Source organism: Hippopotamus amphibius, chromosome 6, assembly GCF_030028045.1.
Source record: "Hippopotamus amphibius kiboko isolate mHipAmp2 chromosome 6, mHipAmp2.hap2, whole genome shotgun sequence".
Classification (NCBI taxonomy): Eukaryota; Metazoa; Chordata; class Mammalia; order Artiodactyla; family Hippopotamidae; genus Hippopotamus; species Hippopotamus amphibius.
In genome coordinates, this window is record NC_080191.1 from 70,167,086 (window position 1) to 70,180,623 (window position 13,538).

Sequence of the window (13,538 nt, forward strand, 5' to 3'; positions counted from 1 at the left end):
AACAATATCAAGCTATGATCATAAAAATTTAAAGATATTCACGATGCATACAGGGAATATACACAGAAATGACAGTGCTAAAAGAAAATTGTTTGCTTTTATCAAACTTCTCTATGATATAATCATTTTTATAAAAAAATGAAAAATAAACTGCTTTATCAATAAACATTAATTAAAATACCAAGAAGAAATTTTATCTACACATATGAAAAAAATTCGAAAATCATGATGTACTTGTCAAAACAAAACAAAAAAAATAAAGTATTTCCCAAGGTCCAATTTTAACTTAAAGGCAAAGAGGGGAACGAAATATCTGAAAAGACAGGAGGGAAGAGAAAAAAAGAAAAAAAAAAACCAAAAACCAAAAACCAAAACCAAGAACTACCTTAAAAGCTTATGTACATAGTTTATTTTAATAAAAATTAGAGCATACCATGCATTTGCTGGCTTGGGGGTTTTTGAAGGAGCACTTAAAGCTGTTTCCATACTATTCATTCCTGAATGATTATCTTTGGTAGTCATTGCAATCATTTTTCGTTGCTTCTGAGATAGTTTAACTCCATGAGAAATCATTTTTCTAGAAATTAAATTAAACCAATCAGTTTCACCACTTCTGAGAAAGTTTAATTCCATAAGAAATAATTTTGCTAGAAATTAAGCCAATTAACATTAATTTTTGCTTAACAAAGGTTACAGGTAATTACATTGATTTGTTTGATGGAATTTTACTGTTACTAAATCAAAATGACCACAGGTTTCAACAGTGACAATATATATAATTAGTTTATACTACCAAGGATCAAGTAATAGCTACATATGAGCCCTCCTAATACACTTGCATCACACTTGTATTAGAAATAGCCTACAATCATTTTAGAGGCAAATTTCTGGTATGTAATACTATATTCTACAAGAGCTGGACTACCAACCCAACTCAGTCTTCAGCATATATTTAAGAAATAATGTTATGGAGGCTAAATTACCTAGAAAACAGCTTATAACTAACTTTAACATCAAATGCAGAAAAATAATAGGAAAGGTCCAGTAGGTCTTTCCAATTCTTTAGGGGAGAACTATAACACAACATGGTCTTTCCTTCGTTATGATTTTGTAACCAACCCCAAATTTGTCTTTGGTGTAGCTCCACATTTTTGTCTACTTTCTTCTATTTGCATGATGGTTCTGAGATCCATGACAGGTGGGCTGACAGGACTAAGAGACATAGAAAAGTTACTTTACAATCCATTCATTCATCCATGAAGTTCAACACCCAAACATTACTGAAACTGTAAATTATATATAAAATTATTAATGAGGAAATTTAGGTCTATTTTGTCAGCTGTGGCCAACTTCAAAAAGGATATTTTGAATGAAAGCTATTTTTATATATACATACATAAATAATAATAAAATGCATCCAAAGTCATAATATTAAGTGATACATGTTTAATAAAATAGTGTATCATTAGCGATTAAAAAATGCTTCCAGGTGTTCCCACAAATATGTTTACTTAGGCAAAAAAAAAGTTGCGACTACTTTCTGAACTATCTTTAGACCATGAAGCATCATAAACCAGAACATCATCATCTTTATTCCAACTGTGCAAAATATAGCATATTTAAAAATAATTACAAATGGCCCAGATGACAATATAACTGGTAAGTCAATTAACAGTTTTAGCCTATTATAGACCATATTAGGTTTATAATAGCACTTTGAAAGAATGCTGTATTTTAATTTTACTCCTTCAGTCTTAAAAACTGACTTTTCGAGGGCCAGGACAGGGAGGGCGGGAGAGAGTCATGGGAGGGAGTGGCAGGAGGGAGGGGATATGGGGATATATGTATAAATACAGCTGATTCACTTTGCTGTACCTCAAAAGCTGGTACAAGAGTGTAAAGCAATTACTTTCCAATAAAGAGCTTGGAAAAAACAACAACTGACTTTTCTAAATAAAAGAAAAATATGGATAGAATATAGGTTAAATTAAAACTACAGCATGACATTAAAAGAATACCCTCTGAAAATTGTGAATAACAACACATTTTGTGAGATCTTAAGTACTCTTTAATGTCCTAAAGAAAAGATAAAGTAACCCTACAAATGACAAAAAGGTATTCCTGTGTGTGAGTTTGCACTAATATACACTATCCAAGAAAAAAAAAAAGCTGATATCAAGTCACTATGTGTGTTGTGTGTGTTTGTTAAACAATATTTACTATTATTCACTGATGACACTACAAACGCAACTAAATTTTGTCTGGAAAAGAAGAGCCTATTTTAGCTGGTTTGTAATCTGTATGCACTTTAGCTGGTAATCTGTATACATCTAGGTAATTTTCTCTATATCAGAAATTTATATTAATTTTTTAATGTGCTTCATTAAAAACTTTCATTTGACTAAAAATGAATGATATTTCTCAGACTAACAGGTACAGAACAAAATAAAAATCCTACCTGAAAGAGCCAGAAACCCAACTGGAACAGCTTGTAGTATCAATTCTGTTACTGGGAATGGGCTGTGGAACAGATATTTTAAGTGCTGGTGATTTTTCCCATGGTTTTAAATCTTCCCTAAAATATGTAGGAGGTGTACCATTAACATACGATTTAATTATTTTCCCCTGGAGGTTACAAAAAAAAAAAAAAGTTTTTTTTTAAAGTGAGTAATAGGCACCCCTAGCACAGTAGCCAACACATAGCTGGTACTCAGTAAATATTGGTTAAACTATATTAAAGAGTAAAATCTTATGACAATAATCATCTAGGATTTTCAATTCAGTTGTTCTAGTTTCGTATCTTGATCAATTCTCAAATCATATCGGCTATAACCCAATTATTGTAAGCTGTAGGGATAATTTTTAGGGAAATAAATGTGCATATCAAGTTCCTATTTACATAAGCATTAAAAATGTTAATATAAGTTGTTCAAATAAGATATGAAGCAGTAGCTTTAAAATTAATGTCCAAGACTTTAAAATGAAACAAAATGAAAGTTTGGTATAAATGTCATACAATTCACTCTGAATATAATTAAAGGACTCTGAATAAAATTAAAGCCAAAATAATATTGACACTCCAAAAGGGACCCTAAAACTACTGCTATTACACTAGGTCAAGGAAGTTACTGAAATGGTATTTCCATTGCCACGACAGATTGTTCTACTAGTGCCAGAAATTCACAGTATGCTTTCAACCTTCCTTTAAACCTCAACTGTCTTCCAGACTAACCTTAGTGTAATATGAAGTGCCCCCAAACTTCTACCCTACATAAAAAAATTTTTAATAAAAATTTGCTTTATATCAATCCTTGAGGCCTAGAAGACTTAATAAAGGGTAAATTTTCTATTGTCTCACAAATTTCTAGACATTCTAATATGTTTTATGGGTGTACAGAGGTTAGAAAAAAATTATACCTAGTAAGTTCGACATTTTCCTTCCCTGCAGATTAACAACTATGGAATAAAATGTTAAAAGAGATGTCTAAAACATGGACTCCCCCCAGAGGTGACCAGACTAGGAATTCAGCAGCTTAGTATCAATTATGCTAGACTAGAAGAACTCCATTCCGGATTGCATTGCTCCAGTTCACACCACGGAGGAAAGACACTAAACAGATTTTGAAACTAGTCTTGCTTTCAAAATCATTTTCCTTTGACAATTTTTAGCTGGTATTAACTGACATTTCACAAAATAAATGTCAAGTAATTTAGCTATGAATATATATTTCAATATGCCTATACAGTATTGCTATACTTTACATCAACATTATATTTTATTGCATAAAGATTAGAAATATAACATCATAAAGGGCTCAAAATTGCAAATTAAAATCTTTACACCTAGAAACATTAGGCAAATTTTGAGAAAACTAATACTCCACATTATTAATTATATCTTCTTACAAACCAACCAGGAAGAGTGTTTTAAAGTTAGAGCAAAAATAATGAAAAACTAAACTTGTCTATAGACTAAAATTTGAAGAAAATAGTGCTTCAATAAACAAATAAAGACAAACCTCGATCTTATCTAAATGAAATCCTGTTGTGAAATCAGGAGACTGTAAATCTCTAGGACTACCCACTCCTGCATAGCTTCCTTCAGAGTCTGATGTCAACAGTTCTGGAAGAGAGTCCACAGAATTGGTCTTACCAGACTTTAGTAATCCTAAAAGGTAAAAATTTTTGAAACATTTTACGTATACATTAAACATACATGTATTACATTTAATGAACCAATTAGAGCTACAAGTGTCCATTTACCCAGATGTAGTAACATTTTAATTATAGTCACTGTACTAAAATCTTAATAATTCAAGCTAACTGAAGAAAGAAATCAATTGAAATGAAAAACTGAAATAGAGATTTTAAAACAACAGTTTTATTCATTTTAATTACACACCAACTATGCAATAAATCTGAGGAAGATAGCTATTTGGTATCTAATTTGTTAAAGTGATTCAGGGGACTTCCTTGGTGGTAGAGGTTAAGAATCCGCCTGCCAATGCAGGGGACACGGGTTTGATCCCCTGCCTGGGAAGGTCCCACATGCCGCAGAGCAGCTAAGCCCATGAACCACAACTACTGAGCCTGCACTCTAGAGCCGGCGAGCCACAATTATTGAGCCCACATGCTGCAACTACTGAAGCCCACGTGCCTAGAGTCCATGCTCCACAACAAGAGAAGCCACCGCAATGAGAAGCCCACTCACAGCAATGAAGAGTACTCGGCTTACCACAACTAGAGAAAGCCTGCGTGCAACAACAAAGACCGAACACAGCCAATAAATTAATTTACTTAAAAAAGTGACAGAACATTTTCCCCCATAAAGATAAAAAAGGAAGACAAAATTAATAAACTCTAGACCCCTCCCCTTTCCCTTTCTCATCCGTCTCTGCAGAGGTCTCTGCACCTATGCGGAGGGGGACTAGCCCCAGTCTGTGTGGGAGAAGCGTTATAGCCTTTCTGCTACTCATCTAGCCCACAGACTAGTCAGGCAGCAGAGGCTTTGCTGAAGCCAACTGTGGCCTATTTGATGGTTTTTCCTTCTGCAAAATATCTGTGAATTGAGAGCTATTTTCAATTAGCTTATCACCTAAAGCATACGTTGTTATGAAATGTATATACCATTTGTTCTCCTGGGCAAGCTAAATACCTGTCTCCTTGCTACATCTGGTATCCTGGTTCATTAGCAAATCAGTCATTTCAAGTATTAACAGAGTAAAAAAACTTTTGCTTAGGTCCATTTGTTTATTTTCACATAAATATTTAAAATGTAGTACAATCTAAATGAAGTGGCAAAATGAACACATTCTAAAACATCTCTCTTATAAGTGTTGTTCTCTTTAGAAGTAAATCACCCTGACAAGAAATGTGCCTTTTTTGTTGTTATTGCTAAAATACAATATGGAAATAACACTCAAACTTTTCTCCCCCATAAAACAATGGTTTAAATATTTTTAAGAGGAGCAATTTTTTATATGAGAGTATATTTAATACTGGGATCCTCCCAAAAGTCAATTAGAAATAAATCTAATAAATAAAGATGATTGACGTGACCAACAATTATTTTTGATAAGAAAACATTTTCACAGAATGTCTTCTAACTTCAAGGATCAACACAAACTAGTGTTATCTAAACCTTCACACAACTGTCCTTGATGAAATTAGCCTCATACTCAAATTTTCTTCCAGAATAGGTTCTTTTCTGGAACCCAATTAAATTTAACCTTTCAATCATTATTTACTTTGGTCACAGAAAGAGTAGTATAGCAGGAAGAATACTCAACAGGAATCAAGAAAATAAATTCTATTTCTGTTACTACGCGAAATCAAAAGTTCTCTGAGTTTATTGCTTCAAGTTTAAAGGAAGGGGTGTAAATTAGTTTATTACTAATGTCTCTTACAGCTCTGAAATGCTAATAAGACTCTAACATGTGCTAATAACAACATAATTTAAAACAAACCAAATATCTGCTTTTTCCATAAATCTTTTAGGTATTTGGAAAATCACTAGTCCGATACTGTCTATCCATTTATTCATCCTTCCATCAATCCACCTATGCCTCCTTCTAAGGACTACAGGTAATTCATATATAACAGAGAGAATGCAAAATCACAGAATTTTAAACTTTAAAAGGCCCTAAAATAGGAATCAGGATATGTAGCAAACGAGAAAGACCTATGGACCTATCTTCAGTACTTCATCAATCAATTTAGGTATATCAGGCTATCTTTAAAAATATCTTTTGTGTTATCTAAAACTATCTTCATGCTATTTATCAAACATGTCAAATACTGCATTTGTACTTTTCAAAGTTGTTTGTATAAGGCTGACTGACTATGAAAATACTGCTGGCAGAAATTGTACCAGTTTGTCTTACTGCTATAGACACACCCACTATTTCTGAAAGCCATGCTGTACTGTCATCATTTTTTGGTTACACTTCAAATTTTTATCTAAAGAAACTATTAAACTTTAGGTAGTTTAATCTGGATCTAATCAGATGAATCTAGAATGTGGGATAGTCTATAATTCTACTGGCCTCAACTTCTGAAAACAAAACAAAAAGGTGTGAGGGGGTGCTGCTCTAGTTAAGAGACTAAAAAGACATTAATAAACAAAGGCTATGTCAATCTTCATAAGACATTAGATTTTTTAACATTAAAACAAAAAAAGCCTATAAAAACATTTTTGGACAGTTAAGGAAATCTGGGTATTGACTATAAAACTAGGTAATATTAATTAACTAATGTTAATTGTCTTCGCTGTGATAATGGTATTGTGGTTGTATGGACGAATACCCTTATTCTTAGGAGATTCATATTAACCCTGGGGGGAAAAATATCTACAGCTTAGTTCCAAATGGATCAGGTTAAAAAAAAAAGTGTGTGTGTAGAATGTTTGGAGGATGAGGGAATATAGCATGCAAGACAAAGCCTGCAAGAAAAAGAAAATGTGGTAAGAGGTTAACAATAAATCTGGATAATGGGTATATAGGTGTCCGTGCTATTTTTTTTTTTCACCTTTTTAGTAACTTACACATTTTCAAAATAAAAAATCGGGAAAAAAAATGTTAAAAAAACTACATAACTTACTTTCAAACAGGCTCACATAATACCTAGGTATAAAACGTGTTGTATTCTCTCCTGGATTATAACCTCCTTTTGCACGCGAATGGAATCCCATGTTGCATCTCGCTTGGAGCACTGATATACATGAACTGAAAGCACGCAGTAATAGTATCTCCATCATGTTTTGTCCACCTTTAACCCTCTATGCCACTACACAGAGTGGTCTTTCTAAAAACATAAGTCTTATCCAGTCACACCCTGCCTTAAAAATCCATTGACAGCTACCTGTAGCCTTCAGATTAAAGTCCAAATTCCTTAGTTTGGCATACGACACCCTCCAAAATCTGACCCTCTCAATCTGTCTCCTATCTGTACATACCTGATATGGCTGAGCTATGCACAAGAAATGTGCAGTCTTTCTACTACCTCTAGGCTTGAAACATACTGTCCCATTCTCTTAGCATGTCAATCTGCCTCCTTTTCTTGGCTAACTTCTCTTCACTCTTCAAGAACCATCTCAGGTATGACTTTCCTCTAACAGTTGTGCCCTGATTTTCTCAGACTAGTTTGGGTGCCTCTTTTGTGTTCAGAGCAAATGTCACTCAGAGTACTTACCACAATACATTATCATTTTCAGTGCCCTAAGACAAGAACTATTTTCTATTTCTGCAGCCCCAGCAAATGGCATATAATAGTACTTAATACATGTTAAATGAATTAGATAAGGAACAGACACATGAAAGAGTAGATCAGAAAATATATCCTAAAACAATTTCCACTAACCTGTAGATGGTGGACTCTGAATAATATCTGAAAGGTTATAACCTCCAGAACTATCTGACCGCTTACGTGGCTTCTTTTTAGCTTTTGTTTTTGTCTTCTTAAACATACTTTCCCTAGGAAAAAAAGCAAAAATAAAAGTCATTTTAAAAAGATTAAGTTAGAGATGAAACAGTAGAAGAACTATGCATTTTGAACAATGGAATATAGCATTTTGATCAAACAGAAAACACAGAAGAATACACATACTCTAGTCCCATTTATCTATGTGGCCCAGAGCAAGTTACTCAATTTCACCAAACTTCAGTGTAGTACTATCACTTGTTCTAACCCTAGCATTTCTGTGAAAGAAACAAGACGGTATGTAAGAAAATACGTTGAAAAGTAAAATACTGCACATGTTCACACACAACCTATTATAATCTATGATCTGGAACTAGAAATATTTGGTGATAATTTTTAAAGCACTTCAGGGGCTGCTTAATTCCTTGAATTAAGTATTATTAATCAGGAAAAGGAAAATAACTTTATAAGGACTATAAATGTCTTACTTCACCTAAATATTATAGATCTCATTACATAATTCATCCACCGTACACAGGTCAGCTGTGAATACTATTATTTTGTAAAGGATAATATATTTATGTCAATATTAATAATTTTATAATTTTTAATGTAATAACATGTCACACAACCAAGTCAGATATTTATAAACCTCTAGTATCCCAATGGCTACCATCAAACTCTAGAAAAGAGGTTAAAAAAATTTTCTGGAACCAAGAGCAGCTTTTCAGTGAGCTGCATAGTTGATTACTATACATATACATATATATATACACTCACATATATGTAGTAACTGACTTGAACATCCAAAGATTTTAACAGGTCATTTACCAAGTAGGAGGAAAGTAATTCTATAACCTGTTGATAAATTAGCTGAAAATGCAGATTGGAAATTCTAAGCAGGACATGTCAAATGGTCAACAGGGAGATTATACAGAACCTGGGATATTTTACTGGAGGACTCCTAAATATCAGTCACTTTAGGTCATTTCTCTTCAACCAGTAGGGTTCTCTATAGAGAGGGATCTAGAGGAATGACTGATGAACTCCCCTTGGTTCACGCTCTCCAGAAGGCAAATCTCTCATCTTCTGCCCAGAGGGAGGAGGGGCAATCACTAGGTTCAAGAAAAGTTCAATGCTCTTTGAAAAATTCTCAAAAAAAAAAAAAAAAAGCTCTTTTCCAAATCCAACCACTTAACCTGGTCTTCATAAACCTGTAATTCTTAAGCCTTTCCAGAATTCTGTTTTAGTTTTTTCTGTTCTAAGTCATTACTGTTTGGCAACCACTTTCCAGCTTCCAAAACTGTTAACATCTCCTCATTGCCATTAATTCCTTTCCTGTTCTCTCTGCTCTAGTGCAACATGCCTTTTTTATTTCTTTACTATAATCTCAGCAGGGTTTGGAATGGTAGTTAAGATAACTGCACTTATTCAACCCAACATATTTAACCAGAAGGCTACATTCCTTTTATGTTTATAGTTAACTTTGTCATATCTGCAAATATTAATTATGCATTTACTTTGTATTATATCAAGGCTAAAAATAAACATAAATACCTGTATTTTATGTTAGGTTTCTCAATTTTTCTTTCCGTATTAATATAAAAGTGTCAACAGTGTCCAAGACTTGGGATGGGGGAAGGAGAAAAGGAAGGGAAAAAAAAAAAAAAAGAGCTTACGAATAATTTTGTTCCATATTTATTTCTTCTTTCAAAAAGATATCTCCATCTTCTACATCCAAAGAGCTAATATCTGGTCCATCCTGATATGGTGTAATGACTCTTCTATCCATGGCTGGAATCTATAGAAAAAAGGATGTCACTTTTAAAATACAAGATTTGTAAAGGAAAGACATCAGTTACCTTTCTCTATCCCCTTCAATCTACACCCAGTAAAACATACAGAGCCTAACAAAGTTGCTTTTGACCAACACACCAGGACAACAGAGAAGTCCACACATGTGTACATCTAGAGGTGGGTAGATTAGAACACACAGACGAGGGAGGTGGAACTGACGAAAGAGTGGAGTCTGTGCCTATGATCCTGGGCCTCTAACAATGGTAGCTGAGTCCACAGCTTCAGAGAATCCAGCACCAGCAGGTGAGGTGGTGCACACAACTCTGGCATCCTGAATGGAGGGGTACTCACAACCACAGGTAGCTTTGTAGCAGTGGCAGTGGGTCCTGGAACCCAGTCCCCAGCCACCACCATCAACAGTGGTGGAGACCACAGACCTTATACAATACCAAACACAGTACAGGCACGTGTGCAACCCTAGCTCTCACCAACCCCATGTTCCTCCTCCCCCCATGCAGAGGAGACTGTTACTCAAGGAATCCGGGACACTGGGGAAGAGCCCAACATTCCAATGATGACAGTATCTCTGACAGAAGAAAGGCAGTAAGGACCTGGGAGGCACAAGAAGCCATATTGAAGGCACAGAGGCACACCTCTTACAGAGCTGGTAGAGGATGAAAGTGCCAACTACCACATTAATCAGAGGCAGCTCAGGTAAAAGAAACTAAAATCTTGTGTTATAGTGCCACCTACTGGAAAGCAAAAGAAAGGACTCTAACTTCTAACCTGTCATTAACTTCAAATGCAACCACAATAACACTTTACCACAAAAAGAAAATAACAGTTCTCCAGAAACCAAACTAAGTCACAGAATATTTCAATACAGAGAATTCAAAATATCTGTATGAAGGAACTCAGTGAGCTACAAGAAGAGTCAGGCAGTTTAATGAGCTCAGGAATAAAATTAATGAACACAAGAAATACTTTCCCAGAGACTGAAACTCTAAAAAAGAACCAAATGCTGGAGTTGAAGAACTCAATAAATGAGAAGAAGAATGCATTAGAAAGAAATGGAAATAGAACAGATCATACAGAAGAGAGAATTAGCAAGCTTAAAGGTAGAAATCTTGAAATGATACAAGTAGAAGAAAGAAACAGAATATTTAAAAAGTGAGGAAATTCCATGAGACCTATCGAACTCATTTGGGATGGACAACATTAGAGCAATAAGTAACCCAGAAAGAGAAGAGAGGGAGAAGGCAGCAGAGAGTTTATTTAAAGTGAGAACATCCCAAACCTGCAGAAGGAACTGGATACACAAGTCCATGAAATTAATGCATAATTAGCTCAATGAAAAATGACCTTCTACAAGGCACATAATAAATATTAAAATTGTCAAAAGTCAATGACAAAGACTTTTAAAGACAGCCAAGAAAAAAAAAGGATGGTAGCTGGGAATCCCTGGAGGTCCAGTGATTAGGACTTGGCACTTTCACTGCTGGGGCCCGGGTTTGATCCCTGGTGGAGGAGCTAAGATCCTGCAAGCCACACAGCATAGCTGGGGGGTGGGAGGCTGGTAGCCTACAAAAGAACCTCCACTAGGCTAGCAGTGGAGGTCTCAGCAGAAACCCTACACACTAGGAGGGAGTGAAATGATGTTCTCAGAATACCAAAAGATAAAAACTGCCATCGAAGAATACTCTATCCAACAAATATATCGTTCAAACATGAAGGAGAGATAAAGACTTCCTCAGACAAACAGAAGCTGAGGGAGTTCATCAACACTAGACCTGCCTAACAAGACACACTATAGCAGAAACAAAAAGGAAAAAGTACACAAAACTGAGGAAGATGATAAAATAGAACCAGAAAGTTGCAATCATAAAGGTTAAAGGGAGAAAAAAAAGAAAGCAGAAAAATAACTATAAGCTATTTCTGTTTGGTAGCAAACTCACAACATAAAAATCAGGGATAACTTGAGAAAACAAAAACATAAAAGGGGATGAGGAAAACTCCTATAGGTAAATGAAGATAACATACTATCAGCAGAAAAATTGACTTTTATCTATGAGATGTTTTATACAAAGCTCACGGCAACCACAAAACTTTATATTGTAGAGCACAGACATGCAACACAAAATAGGAAGAAACTAAGAAAATTACCACAGAAAATCTCCAAACCAAAATAACAGACAGAAACACAAGGAAAAAGAAACAATGGAAATATTGAGTAACCAAAAAACAAAACACAAAATTTCAGGACTACATCCTCATTTATCAATAATCACCCTAAATATAAATGGATTTAATTCATCAATCAAAATTTTTAATGCTGGATTCATTAAAAAACAAGACAATCAAATGCTGCCTCCAGGAGACAAATCTCTAAAGACAAACACAGGCTAAAAGTAAAGAGATGGAAGATGATACTCCAAGCAAATGGCAGCCAAAAGAAAGCAGGTGTAGCTATCCTTATACCAGATAAAATATACTTCAAGTCAAAAAAGCTAACAAGAGACAAAAAATGGTCAGTACATAATTATAAAGAGGACAACTCATTAAGAAGACATACAACGGGGATATGTGTATAAAAACAGATGATTGAACTTGGTGTACCCTCCAAAAAAAAATAAATAAATAAAAATAAAATAAAATAAAAAAGAAAAGAAGACATACAAGTGACTAACATATATGCACCTAATGTAAAAGCACCAAAGTATATAAAACAATTACTAACAGACCCAAAGAGAGGTAATTGACAGCAACAAAATAATTGCAGGGGACATTTAACACCCCACTTACATTAACGGACAGATCATCCAGAGAGAAAGTCAACAAGGAGATAGTGGCCTTAACTGAAACATTAGATCAGATATATTTGATAAATTTAAATAGAACATTCCATCCAAATGGAGCAAAATAAACATTCTTCTCAAATGCTCATGGAACATTCTCAAGGACAAGCCATAAGTTGGGACACAAAAAAAGTCTCTATAGATTTAAGAAGACTGAAATTCTATCAAATATCTTTTCCGATCACAATGGTATGAGAAACTAGAAATCAAGAACAAAAACCCTGGAAAAATGACAGATATGTAAAGAAGAACAACATGTTACAGAACAACTGGGTCACTGAAGAAATCAAAGGAGAAACAAAAACTTACCTGAAGACAAATGAAAATGAAAATACAATACACCAAAATCTATGGGAAATGGCAAAAGCAGTACTAAGAGTTTGTAGTAATAAAGGCCTACCTTGAGAAATAAGAAAAACTGACACTTAAAGGCCTACCTTGAGAAACAAGAAAAACTTACACTTAGAGGAACTAGGAAAAGAAGAACAAATGAAGCCCCAAGTTAGTAGAAGGAAGGAAATATAAAGATCAGAGAAGACAGAAAAAAAGATAACTGAAACTAAGAGTTGGATTTTTGAAAATAAACAAAACTGACAAACCATTAACTAGACTCACTAAGAAAAAAAGAGAAGGCCTGCTAAATAAAAAATGGACAGAAAATAATAGATACCACATAAATATAAAGGATTATAAGAGAATACAAAATTTCAACAACCTAGAAGAAATGGACAAATTCTTAGAATCATACAACCTTCCAAGACTGAGTCATGAAGAAAGACAAAATCTGAATAGACAAATCACTAGTACAGAGATTGAAACAATAATCAAAAAGCTCCCAAAAAGGGCTTCCTAGGTGGTGCAGTGCTTAAGAATCCACCTGCCAACGCAGGAGACACAGGTTCGATCCCTGCTCCAGGGAGACCCCATATGCCTCGTAGCAACTAAGACTGTGAGCCACAACTATTGAGC

General features: G+C 34.5%; 1 protein-coding gene across 7 annotated transcripts in view; it reads right to left on the minus strand.

Annotated features, from left to right (window-relative positions):
• The window catches only part of IBTK (inhibitor of Bruton tyrosine kinase), a 99,016-nt gene that overhangs the window by 29,626 nt on the left and 55,852 nt on the right, over nt 1–13,538 (minus strand). For 4 of the 7 annotated variants that reach the window (XM_057738051.1, XM_057738048.1, XM_057738049.1 and 1 more), the window contains 6 exons: nt 9,597–9,718; nt 7,858–7,970; nt 4,020–4,168; nt 2,459–2,625; nt 1,120–1,212; nt 434–577 (listed from right to left, as the gene is read on the minus strand). In XM_057738051.1, the coding sequence (XP_057594034.1) occupies nt 434–577; nt 1,120–1,212; nt 2,459–2,625; nt 4,020–4,168; nt 7,858–7,970; nt 9,597–9,718 (788 nt within the window). The remainder of the gene's footprint in view (nt 1–433; nt 578–1,119; nt 1,213–2,458; nt 2,626–4,019; nt 4,169–7,857; nt 7,971–9,596; nt 9,719–13,538) is intronic. The other 3 variants (XM_057738053.1, XM_057738052.1, XM_057738054.1) reach the window with 2 other exon arrangements.